Here is a 21,094-nt window from a genome sequence, read left to right on the forward strand (position 1 = left end):
GTCCCTGCAACCTGTTTCATAAAGTGCAATGGGGAAAGCAACACCTTTTGGTGTTGCAAGATGAAGTTCAAGGTTTCTATACTGTTGCCATGTACTGAGAGGAGCTAAATGCGATTATGTTATTAGTTTTCACATTTCCTAAGCAGCCTAGAGTACAGGGTGAGCATTTTTAGATCTTCTAATAATGTATGGTGCTGTGGAAGTACTGTGTGTGAATAGCAGTAGTGGGGCAAAAGGAATCTTCTCATTTGGAAATGTTGTAAATAATTTTATTATATAGTGTTTCGGATGTATTTGTTGTAGAAATGGACCAGTGAATAAAGAGAATCTAAGGGTTTGTACAATGTGAAAAAAAAAAAAGTTTTAAATGTTTAAAAGATAGTGACTGTGATACAACCGCTCTGAATATTGGTCTGGAAATTCATAAATGTAAATTCATACCAAATAATTCCACTGCTAGGTATGAATCCTCATGAAATCTCACACATGTACATGGATTGTTTATTGTAGCATTTTTTGGTCATAAGCAAGTTTTTTTAAAACAACCTAAATGTCCAACAACAGGAAAATGGTTAAATGAAGTCTGATGTGTAAATACAACGGAATTCTATACGACAGTAAAATGGGTGAACTGGAGCTACAAGGACCCAACATTAATAAACCTCAAAAACCATGTAAGAAAAAAGTAAGTTACAGAGAGAGAAGGTTAACATATCATACTATTTATGTAATTTTTAAAACATACAAAAAAATACTATATGTTGTTTAAACACACACACACACACACACACACACACACATACACACACACACCAACTTCAGGATCATGATTCCCTCCCGGTAGGAGGAAGGAAATGGGATGGGGTCAGTGAGGGGCTCATAGAGGCTTTCAATTTTACTTGTAATATTTTATTTCTTAAGCTATGTAGTAAGTACGTAAGTACCCATTCCATTATCTATATATTTTTGTGTCTAACTGAAGTATGTCTAGGGTCTCCTGGTAAAATTTGGGAAATTAAACTCATACATTTAATGTTGCTTCATCTCAAAACACCACTAGAGGATTATAGTCCCTTATCCAAACTCTCAGAGATTTATGTGTTTCAGAATTCAGAATTCTTTGGATTTTAGAAAAAGGTATCAGGATGCAATTCCATATGTTACATTACACCTTCAGTGGGACCTGAAATCGAGTGATGTTCAAAATAAGCATCTGACACTATTCAGAGGGTTGTTCGCCCCTCAGAAAAAATCAGCCACCAGCCTGGCCCTGGACAAACAGCCGTCACTCCTCAGACCTTCGCTGATGCCCCTCTAAGAGCAGAGGAGGAAAGCAAGCGCATGGGGACGCCTGCAGGCCTTTGGAGGCTCTGGGCTCCACCACATCTGGATGTGTGAGTGCCTGGAATTCCCTGCCTCCTCACCTCTACCAGGCATGAGTGCCCATTGCTCTGCAGCGCTGACCAACTGTGGGGCACACACACCACCTGATTCCTGCCGAGCCCATTTTCTGCTTTATTTAAGTTGTTGTTGGGCAGATCACTGAGGATGACTCAGCCCTACAGCCCAGTCTCAGTCCTGCCACTCCAAAGCCAGCACTACACACACACACACACACACACACACATTCATACCACACTCTAAAGCAGATGTCCTTTCACTGACTTCCTAACCTTAGTGATTAACCTTGCCTATCTTTGGTCAAGCTTGCTAATCTGTGTTCCCCCGTGCCCCTACCACTCAGCACCCAGGAGCTCCATATTTCTAACAGCTGCTGGCATCTTGCTACCTCCACCTGGCTGGGTCTGGCTGCCCTTCAATGCCAGCATGACATAGAATCAGCCTCGGGAAGTGATGAATACCAACTTGCTCTTGAAAGCTGATGCTGAACAATCTTTTTATTTTTATTTCTGAGTAATGAGATCATACTGTGCTGAGCTTATGTCCAATTAAACATCTGTTATGGTAATCAAAATCTCCTGGCCATTATCACAGATGACATTCTGAATTAATATCAGCAGTATAATCAATAGCCAATTCCTAAATAACAAATTCAGTAAGCACAATACCCAAATGTGAAAAGGTGAAAAGAACTAGGTCTTCTCCCCCATAAATACCAAGTGGCCCAGCCAACCACCCCTCTGTTGGTCCAGCTCACCGATTTATTGTATTTGCTCAATGCTCAGGCCTTCCACAGAGCAAGTGCAGAGGAAATCGGGCGTGCCAAGTGCTTTCAAGGGGAGCCCACCATCTCTTCCTTGGGAGAAAGGCAGTAACTCAGTGTTGAAGTAGGATGTCAGCAAGCTAAGGGAGAAAGGCAAAAGCCCTACTTACCATAGAAGAGGAAGGCTTTGGTCCTGTGATGATGGAGGTAGGTCCGGTTGATGGTGAAGAAACAAGTGTCTGCCCCGCACTGGCCTAGCCTTCCATTTTCCCCAGTCAGTGGGGACCACCAGAGCATGATGGGGTAGCTATCAGCTGCCAATGTTTTTTTCCTATTCAGGGTCAGTCCTCCTCTCTTAAGGAATGGATGGAGATGTATAGGCTCTTCTTCCATTTGTGCATGTCCGTCTTTCAAATTAGAATTTTTAAACTTCTTCCCTTCAAATTTTCCCAGCTCAACCACTACCTAAAAGAGATGACGATTATTGCCAGTGTCAGACTGTTTAATTTCCTTCTGTACATCTCCCATGCATCTTGATGATTTAGCTTCTTATTAGTTTTCTATTGCTACCATAACAAATTATCACAAACTGAGCAACTTAAAATGATGCAAATTTATTATCATACGATTCTGGAGGTCAGAAGTCTGAAATGGTCTCACTGGGCTAAAATCAAGGTGTTGGCAGGGCTATGCCATTTTTCAGGAAACGCTGGTGGGGAATTTGTTTTCTTGCTTTTCTTTTAGAGGCACCCACAGTTCTTGGCTCATGGCCCCCTTCCTCCATCTTCAAAACCAGCAACGTTGCATGTCTCTGACCCTTCTCCTGTTATCGTATCTCTCTGTGACCACAGCCAGGAAAGAGTCTTCTCTTTTAAGGACTCATGAGATTACACTGGGCCTGCACAGATAATTCAGGGTTATCTCCTCACCTCAAGGTGTGTCCCTATAATCCCATCTATTTACAAAGTCCCTTTTGCCAAGTAAAGTAACATATCACAGTTTCCAGGGATTAGGGTAGGGACACAGCCTCCAAAATATCTACCAACAAGGATGCTGCATTCCACTAAACACGTAACAGATACATCTCTCCTCCATTTCATAGGCAAATACAGAATCCAGAAGTGGTTGTGTCTCTTAATGAAACCTGTGAGAGTCAGGGTTATTATCTGGCTATTGCTGGAGATTGCACTCTGGGGAAAATAAGTTATAAATTACCAGTTGGTTTCCTTTTCGTACAATTAAAGGAGCCATAACATGGATTTTATATTTCTAATAATATCCACTATGGCATAGAGATGGCATAAGTACTGGGCTCCTTCTCACTTAAAACCATGTTTTTTAATTTATTTCAAGAGAGTCTGGGTCCTGGAGAGCTAGGTCATCAATCACAGTAATCTGAAGGGCAGGGTAGACTGAGTGAAATCAGAGGGGCAGTAGCTCTCCAAAAGTGCTGCCTTTTCATCAAACTTTAAGGTTTGATATTGACATGGCATTACAAAAATATGTTAGAGAGAGCAGTATAAAGTAGGGGCTGGTCTGTTTCATATATAACAAAACATTAGTAGTCACACTATACAACAAATAAAGCTGGTAAAAGAAGGCATATTTTCACGTATTAACTGGTCCACTTGTCAACAGAGGGCACTACCTGTGTGGCCCGCAGACCCCACTCTCAGCAGCCAGTGGTGGTGCCTTCTTTATGTATTTGCTACCTTTGGTGTCAGAAAAGGGCCCTGCCCACTGAGGTGATACAGAGTCTGTAACTCCCTGGGGAGGGTCTATAATGTTCACTGGATTCTCTGAGGGATCCAAGGCCAAAAAGCTATTAAGAGCCACTCAGTGAACGCCACATAGTATTCCAAATGGAAGAAAGAATTCTATTAGCTTTAAAAAAAAAAGCACAGTTCACTTGTGACACCAAAGTCATCATTAGAACAGTAAAACCATCACTGAAAACTAAAAGCCCTTGCCAATAACTTTCTAAGCCTCTTTATGATAACATAATAATGTGGCTACTCCCCAATAGCTTGATGGAATGGAGTTGACTTGTAGCTACAAACACTCTTTTCACCCAACCTTTCCTGCAAATATACAACCAGCAACTTGAAAGAAACACGTTTAGAAAGCCATGTTTATAACTTCAAAGACAAATTTTGCTCCACATTTCTGATCAAAGTCTACTATGTGAGGTATAAGGTCGTATCCAAATAATAGGGACTGGGACTTCCCTGGCAGTCCAATGGTTAAGACTCCATGCTCCCAATGCAGGGGGCACGGGTTTGTTCCCTGGTCGGGGAACTATGGTCCTACACGCCGCAGGGCGTGGCCTAAAAATTTTTTTTAAATAAAAAAAAAAAAAAGAATAATAGGGATTGCTTTAAGGAGAGAGATTTCTGAAGCAGAAAACTCCAGCCCCTCCAGTTCAAGCAGGTCCTGGATACCCACCTCCAAGACAGACATGCAGGGAGCCAGGGGTTTCCTCTGACCAGGATCCCAACCTGGCAGTGGAAGGTGGTGGAAGTACAGTGCAGTACTATCTGCCAAAGTCCTTTGATAAGCATAAGCTCATTCAGTCCTAAGCGAGGAGAAGGGAAGCCCTCCAGAATAACACGCCCAGAGAACACTTCTGTCTCCATCAGCTCCACATCTGAACTACTCACATCCACAAATAATCTTTAAAAGTCCTCTTGGATTTTGAAATGGACAGCTGGTCCTTGAGTGGGTGCTAAAAATATCTCAACTCGTATTTCTACTTTTACTATCACTGTGAAACTTTTATTTTACTTTGAAATCAGCAAATGAAGTTGAGAATAACCAACTAAATGAAATAAATGGGGGGACTGAAGAAACGTTTCAGGTCACTCACCCTACTACAGACAAATTTATTAATGCAGATGTGTGTGTCCTGCAGAGCGACTAGCTTGTCCTCAGAATAGTCACTACTTCTTCAAGAATGGCATCTTTTGGGGACTTCCCTGGTGGCGCAGTGGTTAAGAATCCATCTTCCAATGCAGGGGACACGGGTTCGAGCCCTGCTCCGGGAAGATCCCACACGCTGCGGAGCAGCTAAGCCCACGCGCCACAACTATTGAGCCCGCGTGCTGCAACTACTGAAGCCCGTGCGCCTAGAGCCCGTGCTCCACAATGAGAGAAGCCACCGCAATGAGAAGCCCACACACAGCAACGAAGACCCAACGCAGCCAAAATAATTAATTAATTAATTAAAATTAATTTTTTTAAAAAACAGAAGGGAATTTCCTGGCGGTCCTGTGGTTAGGACTCTGTGTTTTTCCTGCCGAGGGTGGGGGTTCGATCCCTGGTCAGAAAACTAAGATCCTGCAAGCCACACAGCAGGGCCAAAATAAGAAAACAAAACAAAACAAAACAAAAGAAGAATGGCATCTTTCAGAAGGGATCATGACTTGGAGGAAGCCATCCATTTCTGACCCAATAAGACAGACAGAACTCTACCTTCTGCTACTCTAAAGCCAGTACCCTGCAAGAGTCGCAAACTGATCCCCTAACTCACTGATTTTGTTTCTACCTGACACATCCACTCACTAAACCTGACACATCCGCTCACTGAACCTCAGTTTCGTCTGTTAAAAAAGAAAGTATTTTCCTTGCTTTACATAGAAAATCCTGATCCTGAGAGATGATGCAAAAAGTAAAGTACTTGGAGAGAACGGGGTGGGTGGCAAAGGCCCAGGAATCAACACTGCATAACCCACATTCTTGGTACCTGGAGTGTGACGAGCAGAAAGACAGTAGCCGTGACGCACAGGCAAGATGCCAGAAGCTTCCTCCTCCGAATCCGCACCATGCTGCCCTGCCCTGGGTGACTGGCAGAGGGCTAGCCTGGTCACCAGGTGTTCTCGAGTCGGCCCGCAGCCCAAGACAACTTCACGTGGAGGAACCATCTGGGTGCCAATTTCCTCCACTGCCATTCCTGCTGGGACCTGGTCTCCATGAAGGACTGAGAACTGAGCTTCTGAGTGGGCCTGGCTTGGCATTGAAAGGGGACAGCATGCAGTCTTCTTAAGCGATCATCAGAGCAGCTGGAGGTTATTTAAACCAGAAGGCATCAAAAAAAGTCTGTAACAAATGAACAATATTTTAGCCATAGTGCAGAAGATTTCATAAATGAAGTCTTGCAGGGTTACCGTGTAGAAGAAACCCAAAGCTTTAAAAGTAAAAGGAGCCTTTGAGATCATTTAGACCTAATACCTCACTCACAGATGAGGAAACCAGGACCAGAGAGATGAAGTGACTTGCCCAAGGTCAGAAAGTCCATTACAGGAGAGTGAGAGATCGACAATCAGGTCCCGAGACTAAAATGATGCTTCCACTTAATTTTCCCTGCCATCAGACTTGAATTCCAAAAGTCATTGACATGTAGTCATTTCCTTCTATCTAAGTTTCAAAACAGCAGAGAAGTGGAGCAGAAATAACCAGGACTGTCCACCCACTCCTGTAAAAATTAGGGAAAAAACAAATTAAAGTTTCAGGCATTGATTAGAAATGGAAATGATCAACTGACCCCAGTTCCCCCCAAGGAAAACAACTTCAGCTACAACATAAGGAATTCAGATTACTGATTAATTTGTTCAGTCTTTTATGGCAAGTGCACTAAAGCAGTGGGTTATATGGGCAGTATGGTTCTCTGGACATCTTGAAATAAGATTTCCATCCAACTGAAATGGATGATCTTTTCCAAAAGTTTTTTAAATGTGCTAAATAGTCCCATAGAATGCCTCTTATTCCCGGGGTTCTCTGAAGTCAAATGTCTTGAGCAAATGACCCTGTGGAGTTCAGAGGAAAGCAAGGATCAACATTCCAGAGGAAGGGAGTGCTCCAGGGGCTGATCCTAAGATCTGACCGTACACCTCTCGGATACAGAATTGAAGATACAATGAGAAATATAAAAATGATGTAGAATTCTGGTTAAATGCCTTGGTCTTAAAGGTAGGCTCCCCTCTCATGCATCAACCTTAATTAGCTTTTAAGTCTAGGCTATTTCTTCTCCTCAGAAACAAAATAACTCTTGGTCTCAGAAACAGCCAAAAGCGCATTTTTCTTCTTTCATCCACGGAAGTCCCGCAATCCACAGTGTCTAAGAGAACGGGCTCTGGAGTCAGCCTGCCAGGATTCAAATCTCAACTCCCCAGCCTCTCCTTGATTCAATTCCCAAAGCGTAGATCATGAAGAACCTAGTGGCAAGATGGGAATAAAGACACAGACCTACTACAGAATGGACTTGAGGATATGGGGAGGGGGTGGGGTGAGATGTGACAGGGTGAGAGAGTGGCACGGACATATACACACTACCAAATGTAAAATAGATATCTAGTGGGAAGCAGCCGCATAGCACAGGGAGATCAGCTCGGTGCTCTGTGACCACCTAGAGGGGTGGGATGGGGAGGGTGGGAGGGAGGGAGATGCAAGAGGGAAGAGATATGGGAACATATGTATATGTATAACTGATTCACTTTGTTATAAAGCAGAAACTAACACACCATTGTAAAGCAATTATACTCCAATAAAGATGTTTAAAAAAATAATAATAATAAGGTGCCTAATCAGAGTTACTGTGAGAATTCTATGAGCTAAAACTGGCAAAACACTTATTTCAGAGCCTGACACATAATAAATATCCAAGAAATGTTTGCTATCCTCATGTTTAAATATTATTATAATTTTTATCACAGCTTTAAGTGGAAAATGAAGTTGAATTCATATAAAGTATGATACTGACAGATCAACTGGAACTTCACGAGGAGGAAATACTTTGCCAAAGAAAAAGAGATCACGAATATTTGTTGAGTGACCTATTACGTCCTTTCTTAAGTACTCAGCATGCATGAGCTCATTCAGTCCTTCCAACAACTCATGAAGTAGCAATTTTTAGCCTCGTTTTTAAGGGTAAGAAAACTGAATTTGAAGGAAGTAAAGTAACTTGCCCAAGACTGTAACTTTGATGAGTAATACAACCAGAAACTAGTCAGACTCTGAAGTTCACACATTCTTTTTATATTTTGTTAACACAAAGGCTATAAAATTCCCACCAGATAATACTAACACTCACAGCTTATCTGCCTAAATCACAGAAAAAAACCTGTGTACAATAGCTCTCTGTCAGATGATGTACCAGGGAAAAAAGTATCAAAAGTCCTAAAGAACCTGAAAAGCGCCCTTCCTTCTACTCAGTAGATGCTAGTAGCTATTAATCACATAAAATGGGGAGCTAGCACATTTGGGCACCAATCCTAGCTGTCATTTATACGTAATATACATTTGGACAAGTTGCTAAATCTTTCTAAGCCCCAGTTTCTTCACAGTAAAGAATAAATGTTAACTCTCATTATTTCTTTCCCTTTTATAACAGAAAGATTATCTATTTTTCATTTAATATGCAAAAGCAATTTATTATAACTACAATTAATGTAACCCAGATTAGGTAATGAAATAATATTACCACTTTAAATGGATATAAAGCTAAATCATTTTCAAAAGATTTTTCAATATATCACTCCACTTAATCTTATCCATTAACCACTTTGTAATGTAGGTACGGCCATTATTATTATTCTCGGTTCCCACAAATAAGGAAACCGATCCTTGGTAAGTTTAAGTGATTTACCCAGGATCATAGTTTTTAAAGATGACGTGGGGGGCTTCCCTGGTGGCGCAGTGGTTGAGAATCTGCCTGCCAATGCAGGGCACATGGGTTCGAGCCCTGGTCTGGGAAGATCCCACATGCCGCGGAGCAACTAGGCCCGTGAGCCACAACTACTGAGTGAGCCATAACTACTGAGCCTGTGCGTCTGGAGCCTGTGCTCCGCAACAAGAGAGGCCGCAATAGTGAGAGGCCCGTGCACCACGATGAAGAGTGAGAGGTCTGCGCACTGCGATGAAGAGTGGCTCCCACTCAACTAGAGAAAGTCCTCGCACAGAAATGAAGACCCAACACAGCCAAAAATAAATAAATTAAAAAAAAAAAAAAAAGATGACGTGGGTCTAGAAATCAGGTCACCTGGCTCCAAGATCAGTGGAAAAGAAAGAGAAGGGGAAAATAGTGACAGCTTGTTAAGAGTACAAAAGAGTCAGGAATAAAGGAAAACAAAAGATGGAGAGAGTGTGTGAGGACATAGTTTGGGATATTTTTACAGCTAGTACATGGCTCAGACCTGTCCTCGGGCCTTTTTAAGTCTTCACATGGCTGTACAAATTATGACAGAAGAATTTAAGGTTACAAATTCCCTTCCATTCAAAGAATCTCAATTTAGGTCATATTCCCCAAACCAGAAGTACGTAGTATGGTCTCAAGGACTGAGCTGTGGATAAATACCCACCACTAAAGAAGAGAATCAGCTAGTGTAGATGGTATTATGATTTAGAGCAGGCAGCAATCAACCAGGCCTTGGGGCACATCAATCTAATATACGTATGGCATTAATTACCTGGGAGTTTGTCATCAAGTAAGCAGTTCCCCGGCTGGTGGGACAGATGGGCTTGCAGAGAGCACCGTGAAGGCCAACAAGCTCCAATACAATGGGACTCCAATGGGTCCCCAAGAAGAAGGCTCCCTTCTGTTTCATCGTTGCCCCCAGGGTGAATCTCAGAGTCCTCCAAGAGAGTGCCCCAGAACACTCCTTCCCAGGCTGGAGTAGTGTGTGTTTGTTCAGACAACCATGTAGATAACATCTGAAATGGACTTACTAACCGACCCTCTTGACCCAAGCACTGAGCTCTGAAATGCATCATACGGCTGTGTTCACGGCCTGGGGCCGGCCATCTGCTGCCCAGAGAGGGGTCTGGAGCTGAGCGTGACCACCTCACACTCCTCCAAGTGCTATTCCATCAAAACCAGCAACACTTTCACTCCAAAATAATTTCAGCGCTGTCCGCTTTAATTTGAATTAAAATGGACAGAAGAGAGACTGAACATCTGAAAGTGAACTAGCAGCCTGAGGATGCCAGCTTCAAATGTCAGCCACACAGGGCCGGCCCAAGGTGCAGGTGAAGGGTCTCAGAAATGGGACGAAGAAGATTTCTGCGCTGTGTCTCTGAGTGTAAAATGAGAAGCCAACCCTAGGTGCCACACACCGGGGAGCTCTGGGAAGCCTCCTTGGATCATCTCTCCTCTAGTGATTGGTGAGTCATTTGGGTTAATGAGCGACTGTCTTAACTGAGTTTAAGGGTATACCAGGGAGAGCCTTTCAAAGGAATATATCTAATTACCAAACTTAAATTATTCACACCAAAGTGCCATTTTCAAATAAGTTGACTCTCCCAACCTGTTTTCATTTTATGATGGGTAAACCCTCAGAGCGTCCCTTTAAGTGGGGTGCTGTCCTGGGAAAGGCTGATGACAAGGGAGGCAGATGGGAAGGCCTAAGGGCCTCCGGACAACTCTCCAGGCAATTTTTAACTAACTCTCTTCAACTCTGCTTGTCCTCACCGACACTCCTCATCCATTCCTACTTGGTGACTTCAAAAGCTTGATAACTGGGATTTCTACCAGTCTGACCCGCTAGCATCCGCCATTCAGCTGTAGAGATGTTGTTGGAATGTAGATTGCATATCTCGCCTCTGATTAAAATCCATCAATGGCTTCCCAAAGAATTCAAGATAAAGACCAAATTCATCAGTTTAGAAAACAAGACTCCCTGGACTCCGCCCTACTTCTCTAGCTTCTACCACACATACCCTTTGTTCTGGCTGTTCCTGGGATACAGCTTCCTGTTCTGTGCTCTGGCCCCTACCTACAACACCCATACCTCTTTCGCTACCATAGCCATTCTCCTGGACGTTCAAGGCTACCTGCTTTGGGAAGGGTTACTCCTCCCCAGTACCAAGTCAGGAGATCTAGATCCATACCTTGTGCTTGTTTCTATCACAGCAGTGGGGAGAATGCTGGGGGATTTTAGGAAACTCTTTAAAGCTGCTTTATTGGGTACATATAAAACAACTGTTGAACATTAAAAAGTTGACTAATGTAAACAACAAAAAAAGTTGACCAGTGTTGTTAATTATCAGAAGACTGTCCCTTGGCCTGATGAGCATGGTGTGATGGTTCCACAGTTTACGCTTTCATCCAGTTTTCTTTATTAACATTTATCTGTGTTAATCTGTTCCTCACCCTTTTTTAATAGACTTCATATTTTGCTGAGTATTTATTTTTAAGTAAAGAGTGCTCTGGCTTGCAGATTTCTATCTGGGAAGGTGATCCTCTTGGACCAAGCACACATTGCAGGAGAAACAAACAGAGAATAATGAGAGAGAAAGGGATACTGACAGCCTCGTGAATCAAGACTGGTGATTAACGGGGGTGATTAACGGGGGGAAGGAAGTTGTAGCACCAGCACCTTTACTTTTCTATTGCAGAACTGAAGGTGATGCCATTCTTAAATTCTTAAATTCCAGACACATACTGAAGCACTCAAATTATACAGTATTTATACAATCTCACTTAGTGGGTCTACTTAATGTAGAAACTAGATAAAAACAAACCCAGACAGACAACTAAATAAAAAGACTGATATAAAGACCCAAATAAAAGCATTCCAAAAAAATAGGTTTTTTAAATGGAGGAGGGGGTCCAAGACTGGGAAAACTCTGTATCACACTAAGAGCTGAACCAGCGCCTCGAGAATAGGACTTTCTTTCTCCTCTTTTTCCTTGGAAGGTGTTCTTTTTAACTGTTCTTTCTCCAACAAGGGCTTACTGGTTACTCAGTAACAATTTTCCTTCCTGGCAAAAAGTTGTGAATTAAAGTCCCTCAACCGCTTTGATCATTCATGTAATCACGAGTGAGGAACCGATTAACAATGACAAAATCTGGCTAATGTTTCAGATGCCTAAAGACGAAGGGCTGGACCAGATGATCTTCTGAGGTTGCATCCCAAAATTAAGCTCTCTGATCCCATGAATAGTGCCCAAGAGCACCACATAGAAGAAAAATTAATCAAGTAAAGAGATAGTAATCAAGACAATCCGAGTCATCACAAACTAAAGATTTCTGGACATATATAAAACAAGAAATATTTTTATGTGACAAGTTTTAGGATTACTTGATCTTTATTCTCCTTTTGAGTAATTCAACATTAACTTCTGAAAACTCAAATTTTATTCTCAAGTAAATAAATATCTGAAAAATACTGTAAATAAAGATAAACTTATTTTTTTTTAATTTTTAAAAACTCATGGTCAAGAACCCTATTACAAATGTTTATTGTAGAATGCTGGTAATTGAATTAGGTACTAGATTTCTTACTGAAATCAACTCTTTACATTCCAAATTTAGAGAGCATTTAAATATGGGTTGGAAACGTCTGCAAACTGAGCAATAATTACACATATATGAATCACATCATTGTTTGTCCAAACGGTACGTTCATTTTCTTTATTTCCTAACTTTAACCCTAGTGTGAATTTTTTTCAAAAATGCTGTTTTAAGATAAGAAGAATTTAAGCTGAGCCATAGAACAGTAACAGCTGAGACTGTATACTTAAATTCACTGCTACACACTGCCATCTAGCAGGAAGGCAGCAAATGAAGAGTCAGGACAGCAATTTCAAAAATGGGGCAGACGTAAATGATCCTCGGATGCTAGGACATTGCCTCTGGCTTACAGGCAGGAGAGGAAGAAAGTTCTAACACTGAGGCTAGATTGCTGGCTCTGCCCCTTTATTGTGCAAATACCTGGGCTGCTTATTCAATGCAGATAATAGCCAGGACCCACTTAAGAGTCCCCGTTGGGAGACCACGTGGACCAGGCAGGAGAAACAATGCCCTAGTTGTAGAGTGACATCACTAACGAGCCCACCAGTGGTCATGAGCTTCTAGGGTGTCTCATCTTCAGAGAAGGAAGGATGTATAAGGAGATTGAGGTCCTGAAGACCAACTTGCCAGATTCAAAATTACAAGCAGCCCTCAAATGAAATGAACAATCCAAGTCACGACATGCATACTACTCTCCCCGACTATCGCAGGGCGCTGTGACAGTTGGGGCCTGCTGGAGCAAAACAGTCATTTTGCGTGGCATTTGCTGTATATTAAAGAAGCGTTAAAAGAGCCCCCCAAAATGTCTTTAAATCACACCAATGTTCTTTTTATCCATTACACTAGCTGAGTCCTGAGGGCGCTAATCAGGTGCAAAAATACTTAAGAAATGGCTTGCATATGATAAGCAAAGCCTGCAGTGCCGGGGACTCTCGCGGAGCATCTTCTCCGTTAAACAGGCAATGCTCTCTACAGCTCGACAGCCAGAATCGCTCCTACTTCAGCACACAAATTTAGCAACAAGTGATTCTCAGTCAAGACGCGGGGAAGAAGGAAGCCGTTCACAAAGCACAGAGGCGGAGTTAGGTTCTGGAATTGGTGGGGCTGGGAAGATCGTGGCAGACGGGGAGGTACGCGAAAACCTTCCTTGGGAGGCGGGTGGGGGTGGAGGCGACGGGAACCCGCGCGCTTCCCGGGGCTCCCGCCGAGGCCCCTGCTCATCACCTGCCTCCCACCTGTGCTTTTCAGCAGCCAGATGGGTTTGCATCTCAGGCAGTGTCCCTGGAAAGCACTGCCCAAGGTTTCCCAAAGCAGACTTGGATTCCTTCTCAGCACACTGCTCCGCCTTCCTCCGACACACACTCCCGTCTGGGCACAAAGAGGTTTCCTACGGCGGTGAGTCCGGTGGGCAGCGTCCCAGCTCCCGCGCGCGTCAGCCAAGTCTCTTTTCGTTTCTCGGCACCGAGACTATGCTCCCACCAAGCCACTGCTCAAGCCAGGAGAGACCCAGAGGTTCACACTCACCTCGTCACGGAGAAGTAGGCTCCCACCGCCGGCTGCAGCCCCGCGGTTTTTCACTTTCAGTTTGCGCCCGGCCGGAGCTCAGGCGAAGACTCGGAGAGGAGATTTGGGAAAGGGGATAACCCTCGGCGCGTCCAGGCCCAGCGATCCTGGATCCGGGTTTTCATGGATGCCCCGTTTAAAAGCCTGCGGCACCTCGGTTCTGGGGAAACACTCGCCCGCCCCTCACTTGCCAGCCCGGGGCGCGCAACCCTCTCAAGTTCCTGGGAGGCTCCTGAGACCCTCTTTCTTCTGCTTCTCAAACTCTAAGAGTGGAGCCCCTTCAAAGTCACCTATTCAGGAAAATTGAGAACCTTTTAAGCAAAGCAGAGGCCTGGGTACCTTTAATCAGCTGCCAGTGCTTGGTGGGCTGAGCAGGATGATCATTTAGCTCTATTTCACTGGAGAAGGAAAACTGACTTTTAGCTACTGAATTCCAAATTCAGAGAACCCAATTAAAATTATTTTGGCCTAGTGTAGACAGGAAGTGATAAACCTAGGGAGGTCTTTCAAGACCTTGGGAGGGCCGGGACTGAGGTGAGGCATCTAGGGATCAAAATTTGAGGAGGGATTGACCCTCAGAGTCATGCACATGCTGGGCACACTTGCAGGAACCTGTCAGTGATTGCTGCCACAGGCCTGCCCCACTCTCCTCCAGGTCCTGAGAGCTCCAGTGCCAAGCACCTCAATTAACTTCTCTGCAAAAGCAGGTTGCTAATAATGATATCAACTTCTAGAAAACACCAAACACAAAGGGAAAGACTGATAAACTGGATGTCATTAAAAGTAAGAAATACTGGGGCTTCCCTGGTGGCGCAGTGGTTGAGAATCTGCCTGCCAATGCAGGGGACACGGGTTCGAGCCCTGGTCTGGGAAGATGCCACATGCCGCGGAGCAACTAGGCCCGTGAGCCACAACTACTGAGCCTGCGCGTCTGAAGCCTGTGCTCCGCAACAAGAGAGGCCACGATAGTGAGAGGCCCGCGCACCGCGATGAAGAGTGGCCCCCGCTCGCCGCAACTAGAGAAAGCCCTCGCACAGAAACGAAGACCCAGCACAGCCATAAATAAATAAATAAATAAAAATTTTTTAAAAAAGGTAAGAAATACTGTTCATCAAAAGACACTATTAAAAGAATTGGAAACAATCCAGGGAGTAGGTGAAGAAATCTGCAATCGATTTATCAAACAAAGAATTCATATTCAGAATAAAGCAAGAACACCTACAGTGCAATAAGGAAAACACAATCCAATAGAAAGGGGGAGGGAAGGGACCAAAGACACACAGCACTTCACCAAAGAGGAATCCAAATAGCCAATGAGTACGTGAAAAGATGCTTAACTTCGTTAACCATCAGGGAAATGCAACTTAACACAACAATGATATACTACTACACACCCACCAAAATGGCTATAGATTTTAAAACTGATAATACAGAGCAAAGGCAAAGCTGTGGAACACATGGAACTCTTGTGCACTCTTAGTGGGGGTGTAATTGTTACAGCCACTTTAGAAAACTTGTCTATCAGTATTTACTAGAGTCAAATATGTACTTGCTTTGTGATCCACAATTTTACTCCAAGGTACATGCCTAGAAAACATGCATACATATGTACATCAAAAGACAGGTATACGGGGCCACAAAACACACCTTAACATATTTCAAAGAATAGACATCATACAAAATATGGTCTTAGACCACAATAGAATTAAACCAATTAAATCAGTAACAGAAATATTCTAAAATACTTGGCAATATTTTGGAACATCCCCAGATATTTGAAGATTAAACGACACATTTCTAAATAACACATGGGTCAAAGAAAAATTCTCCAGAGAAATCAAACTATTTCGAACCAAATGAAAATGAAAATATAACCTATCAAAATTTGTGGGATGCAGTGGAAGCAGAGCTTAGAGGGAAAATTGTAACACTGAATTATATCATTGAATGTTAGAAAAGAAAACATCTAAAATCAATATGCTAAGCTTCCACTGTAGGAAACTAAAGAAAGAGGAGCAAATTAAATTCAAAGTAAGCGGGCTTCCCTGGTGGCGCAGTGGTTGAGAATCTGCCTGCCAATGGAGGGGACACGGGTTCGAGCCCTGGTCTGGGAAGATCCCACATGCTACGGAGCGACTAGGCCCGTAAGCCACAATTGCTGAGCCTGCGCGTCTGGAGCCTGTGATCCGCAACAGGATAGGCCGCGATAGTGAGATGCCCGCGCACCGCGATGAAGAGTGGCCCCCACTTCCCGCAACTAGAGAAAGCCCTTGCACAGAAACGAAGACCCAACACAGTCATAAATAAATAAATAAATAAAATTAAAAAAAAAAATTCAAAGTAAGCAGAAGAGAAGAAATAATAAAAATTAGAGCAGAAATCAATGAAATTGAAAGCATGGAATTAGCAGAAAATCAATGAAACCAAAAGCTGGTTCTTTGAAAAGATCAATAAATTTGACAAACCTTTACCTAGGCTAACCAGTAAAAAAGCGAGAAGACACAAATTACTAATATCAGAAATAAAAGAGGGGCTATCACTACCAGCCCCATAGACATTAAAAGATAATAAAGGTCAAGAGAATGAGACAAGTCCAGACTAGAAGAAAATATTTGCAAAAGTTATATATGATAGAGTCCGGTTATCCAAAATATACAAAGAACTCTTAACACTCAACAATAAGAAAGCAAACAACCCAATTAAAAAATGGGCAAAAGACCTGGACACATCACCAAGGAAAATATATAGATGGCAGATCAGCATAGGAAAAGATGGTCAACATCATGTCATCTTGACTACTGTAATACCTTCCCAACAGCTCCCTGCTTTCACACTTGCCTCCACATGACAGCCAGAGTGATGCTTTCAAATCACAAATCAGGGCTTCCCTGGTGGCGCAGTGGTTGAGAATCTGCCTGCCAATGCAGAGGACACAGGTTCGAGCCCTGGTCTGGGATCCCACATGCCACGGAGCAACTGGGCCCGTGAGCCACAGTTACTGAGCTTGCGCGTCTGGAGCCTGTGCTCCGCAACAAGAGAGGCCGTGATGGTGAGAGGCCCGCGCACCGCGATGAAGAGTGGTCCCCACTTGCCACAACTAGAGAAAGCCCTCGCACAGAAACGAAGACCCAACACAGTCATAAATAAATAAATAAATAAATAAAAGACCGTGAATTTCAAAAAAAAAAAATTATTAAAAAAAAATCACAAATCAGATCATGTCCATATTCCACTCAAAAATAGCCACGTAAAATAAAGTCATGAAGTATAAGGTCTTATACGATCTGGCTTTTGGCTACTTCTCCAATTTTCTTTCCCAGTATTCTCCAGCTCACTCATTGCTTTCCACTCACACTGCCCCCTTGCTGTTCCTCAGACACACCAAGCATGCCCAAACTCAGCCCCTTTGGATTTGCTTGTTCATATGCTTAGAATGGTCGTTCCCCAGGCATTTGCATGGCTCACTTTTTACTGTTTCATATTCAGGAAATCGTAGTAGTTTGTGTTTTTCAAGGGATTGTTTCATTTCATCACAATTGTCAGATGTATGTGTGTAAATTTGTTCATAGTATTCCCTTATTATCCATTTGATATCTTTAGTGATATCCCCTGTTCCATTCCTGATATTGGAAATTTATGTCTTTTCTCTTTTTAAATTTGTCAGTCTCTACAAGTTTGTCAATTAATCTTTTCAAAGCACCAGCTCTTTGTTTCACTGATTTTCTCTATTTTCCTGTTTTCAATTTCAATGATTTCTGTCCCTATCTTTATTATTCCTCCCTTCTGCTTGCTTGCGGTTGATTTTGCTCTTCTTTCTCTTGGTTCTTGAGTCAGAAGCTTAGATTATTGGTACTTTTCCTCTTTCCTAATGTATTTGCATTTAATGCCATAAATTTTTCTCTCAGCACTGCATTAGCTGTGTCCCACAAATTTTGAGATGTTGTATTTTTAATTTTCATTCAGTTCAATGTATGCGTTGATTTCCCTTGGGATTACATTGATTATTTATAAATATATTATTTACTTTCCACGTGTTTGGAAAATTTCCTGTTATTCTTCCAGTTATTAATTCCTAGTCTGATTCCATTGTAGGCAGATAACATACTCTGTATGATTTCAATTCTTTTTAAATTTGTTGAGGTTTGTTTTATGGCTCAGGATATGGTCTATCTTGGTATATGTTCCATGTACACTTGAAAAGAATGCATTCTAATGTTGAATGGAGTAATTTATAAATGTTGATTAGATCCCATTGGTTCATGGTGTTGTTGAGGTCTTCTATATGCTTGCTGCTTTTCTGTCTAGTTGTTCTATCAATTATTGAAGTGTTCAGCTAAAATTGTGCATTTGTCTATTTCTTCTTTCAGTTCTATCAGTTTTTGCTGTATATATTGAGCAGCTCTTTTGTTTGGTGCATACACATTTAGGTTTGCTTTATTTCCCTTTACATTTCTTTACCCTTCACCATTTATAACATAATTGTCTTAAGTACTTCCTCTACATACATTTAGAACCACATTAAACAATGTTATAACTTTTGCTTTAACTGTCAAACATAATTTAGAACATTCAAGAAGAGAAGCAAAACCTACTGTATTTATCCATAATTTTTCTTACCACGTTCTTTCTTCCCTCCTGATATTCCAATGTTGATCATTTCTGTTTAGAGAACTTTCTTTACCCATTCTTTTAGGATACATTTACCAGCGACAAATTCTCTTAGTTTTTCATCTCAGCATGTCTTGATTTCTCCTTCATTCCATATTTTTACTGGTTATAGGATTCTAGGTTGGGGTTCTGTCCCATTTCAGAGTTGGGACCAAAATCTTAGGGGCATTTTCTTCTTTTGTCATCTCTGTCATAGTATCTGACCCAGACCTTGTGGATTCACAGACACATCTAACTCAAATGTAGTCCTGCTTGGGAGATGTCCAGAGCTTTAATCTGTTTTACTATTATTTTTTATTTTTTAAAGGTGGCTTACTGCTCTGACCCCCAGTTGCACACATGTCCTTTTTTTTTTACCAGGTGGCATAAAGGTTGGAGGCATTGTGGCAGGTGGGGAATAAAAGTTCTCTAAAACCCCCAACCCCCTACAAAGGCTTATATTCTTTTACATTTTTAGGAGTTGTATAGTCTTGTATTTTACCAAAAACCGTGTTGGGGATAACTTGCATCTTATCTGACCAAATGACTTTCAGAACCTTATATGGTGTCTGGAGCTTTAATTTTCCCCAGGTTCACTGTCCATCTTTTTTTTTTTTTTCCCCATATGTTTCAGCAAAGCCTACAAAGTGTCCTGCAACAGAGGCAAGTCTTCACGTGTTAATATTATATCATTAATGTAACTGGCCTGTTTTACTAATGTGAGGAAGGAGATCAGGGGCAGGTCTTGGGTTACCATCCCAAGACATATGGGTAACCTGTGTAGGTAACCTGGGGGAAGCACTTGAAAGGTTTATTATTGTCTTTCCCACGTGAAGGCAAGTTGATCTTAGTTATCAGAAATGTGTACTTGTTGGAGCTTTTTTTTTTTTTTTTATAAATCTCTTTGAAGGTGAAGTACCTTTGTTTTGTAGAAACACCTTTGTAAAAGCATCACAGTAAAACAATAACTGTCTGTAAATGATAAAAGACTTTAAAATAGCCATGGTTAAAGAGCTGATAAAAATTTTTTAAACACAAAATCTTTGTATTCTAGGCAGACTATATTAAAGGTAAAGAAAAACCTTTGTTCACAATTTTTTAAAAAGCAGAGTAATAATCTAAGAAAATTTTATTCTTTTAACAGAGAGAAAACCAAATTTTAATTTTGTACCATGCACTTTTGACATTTTTTCTTAAATTTAAATAATTTAGTTTAATCTTAGCTTGACCACAAATAAATTTTTAAAGGTTTTTCCTTCACAAATCTTTTGATTTTTACAAAACTTGTGATTTTACAAATCTTTTGTGATTTCCATAAACATTTTGTAACTTTTTATATCTCATTAGGTTTCGTCTTTTTTTAAATTTTGAAATAATAATTTTATTTTAGGACAAAATTATTATCTTTTTAATGTAAAACATGTCCTTTATATCTGTGGACAAAAAGATGCCTGACATTCCAGTAAACAACAAATGTTCCCCACCATCAGTCCATCAGCTACCACAGTCTCCCCTGATGGTGCACCCTGAGGGGAACTCAGGATGGAGGAAAACAGGATACTGGCCCTAGATACTTAAGTGCGTATCAGTGGAAAAATTTCAGTGAACCCAGACGCTCGCATCTTCCCATACATAGAAAAGCACTAAAATCATTAACTTGAGATGGCTGTTTTTGTGATTAGCAGTAATCTTTTGAGGTTTGACTACACAGTTTTTGTGTTTGTTTTGGTTTGTTTGTTTGTTGCAAAAACTCCTATATTTAGGCTCCTCCCTTACCTCTTTGCAACAGTTCCTCACTAATGCCCTCCAATAAAACATAATTCTCAGCTTTTACATTGTGCAACTTTTTTTATCGAAAAACAAAACACATTTTATTTTCTTTACCAGAAGTGCATCTCACCCTTCTTTTACCAGAAACACACATTCTACTTTTTATATACACTGATTTTTTTTCATCCTTATTGTTTCTACTAGCTTTGTAAAAAACAAAAAAAAAAACAAAAAAACGTTAGTTCTTTTACAAATCGATTTTGGCAAGAGAACTTTTATGAAAAAGCCCTCCATCCACTCACCCACTCCCTTTTTTTTAGTATCTATGGGCAATGTTTTGTTTAACTCCTGGGGTGTTTACATTTTAAAAACACGGTAAGATTTACAACCACAAGGGACAGAGAAAAAAATGTAAGTTTTCTCCTAGGCTTTGGGGTAATTGTTATTTAAAGTTTCCCTTTGTATTAGGAGTCAGATGGCAAGAGGCTTTTTGTTCTTCTCTCATCAATCACTGCAACATCCTCCCCTTTGTTTTCTTCTTCTTCCTAGAAACTCCACCTCTTAGTATCCTAACCAGGTTTGTCACAAGCTCAGGTCTCTAAACTTACCAACCTGCTCTCCCAGCCTGTGTGTCAGCCCGGAGCTAGCAGAGCCGTGGGTACTGC

General features: G+C 41.6%; 1 protein-coding gene across 18 annotated transcripts in view; it reads right to left on the minus strand.

The window, feature by feature from the left end:
- Positions 1-21,094, minus strand: part of FUT10 (fucosyltransferase 10) — a 285,646-nt gene that overhangs the window by 255,926 nt on the left and 8,626 nt on the right. For 15 of the 18 annotated variants that reach the window (XR_009499870.1, XR_009499868.1, XR_009499873.1 and 12 more), the window contains exons 1-3: positions 13,974-14,042; positions 5,907-6,259; positions 2,335-2,625 (exon numbers count right to left, since the gene is read on the minus strand). Coding sequence is in view for 4 of the 18 variants with exons in the window: in XM_059909300.1 (XP_059765283.1) it covers positions 2,335-2,625; positions 5,907-6,177 (562 nt within the window). In the remaining 14 variants the exon portion in view is untranslated. Of the gene's footprint in view, positions 1-2,334; positions 2,630-5,906; positions 6,260-13,973; positions 14,043-21,094 lie in introns of those variants that run through there. The other 3 variants (XM_059909301.1, XM_059909303.1, XM_059909302.1) reach the window with 3 other exon arrangements.

Source organism: Balaenoptera ricei, chromosome 21 (assembly GCF_028023285.1).
Source record: "Balaenoptera ricei isolate mBalRic1 chromosome 21, mBalRic1.hap2, whole genome shotgun sequence".
NCBI lineage: Eukaryota > Metazoa > Chordata > Mammalia > Artiodactyla > Balaenopteridae > Balaenoptera > Balaenoptera ricei.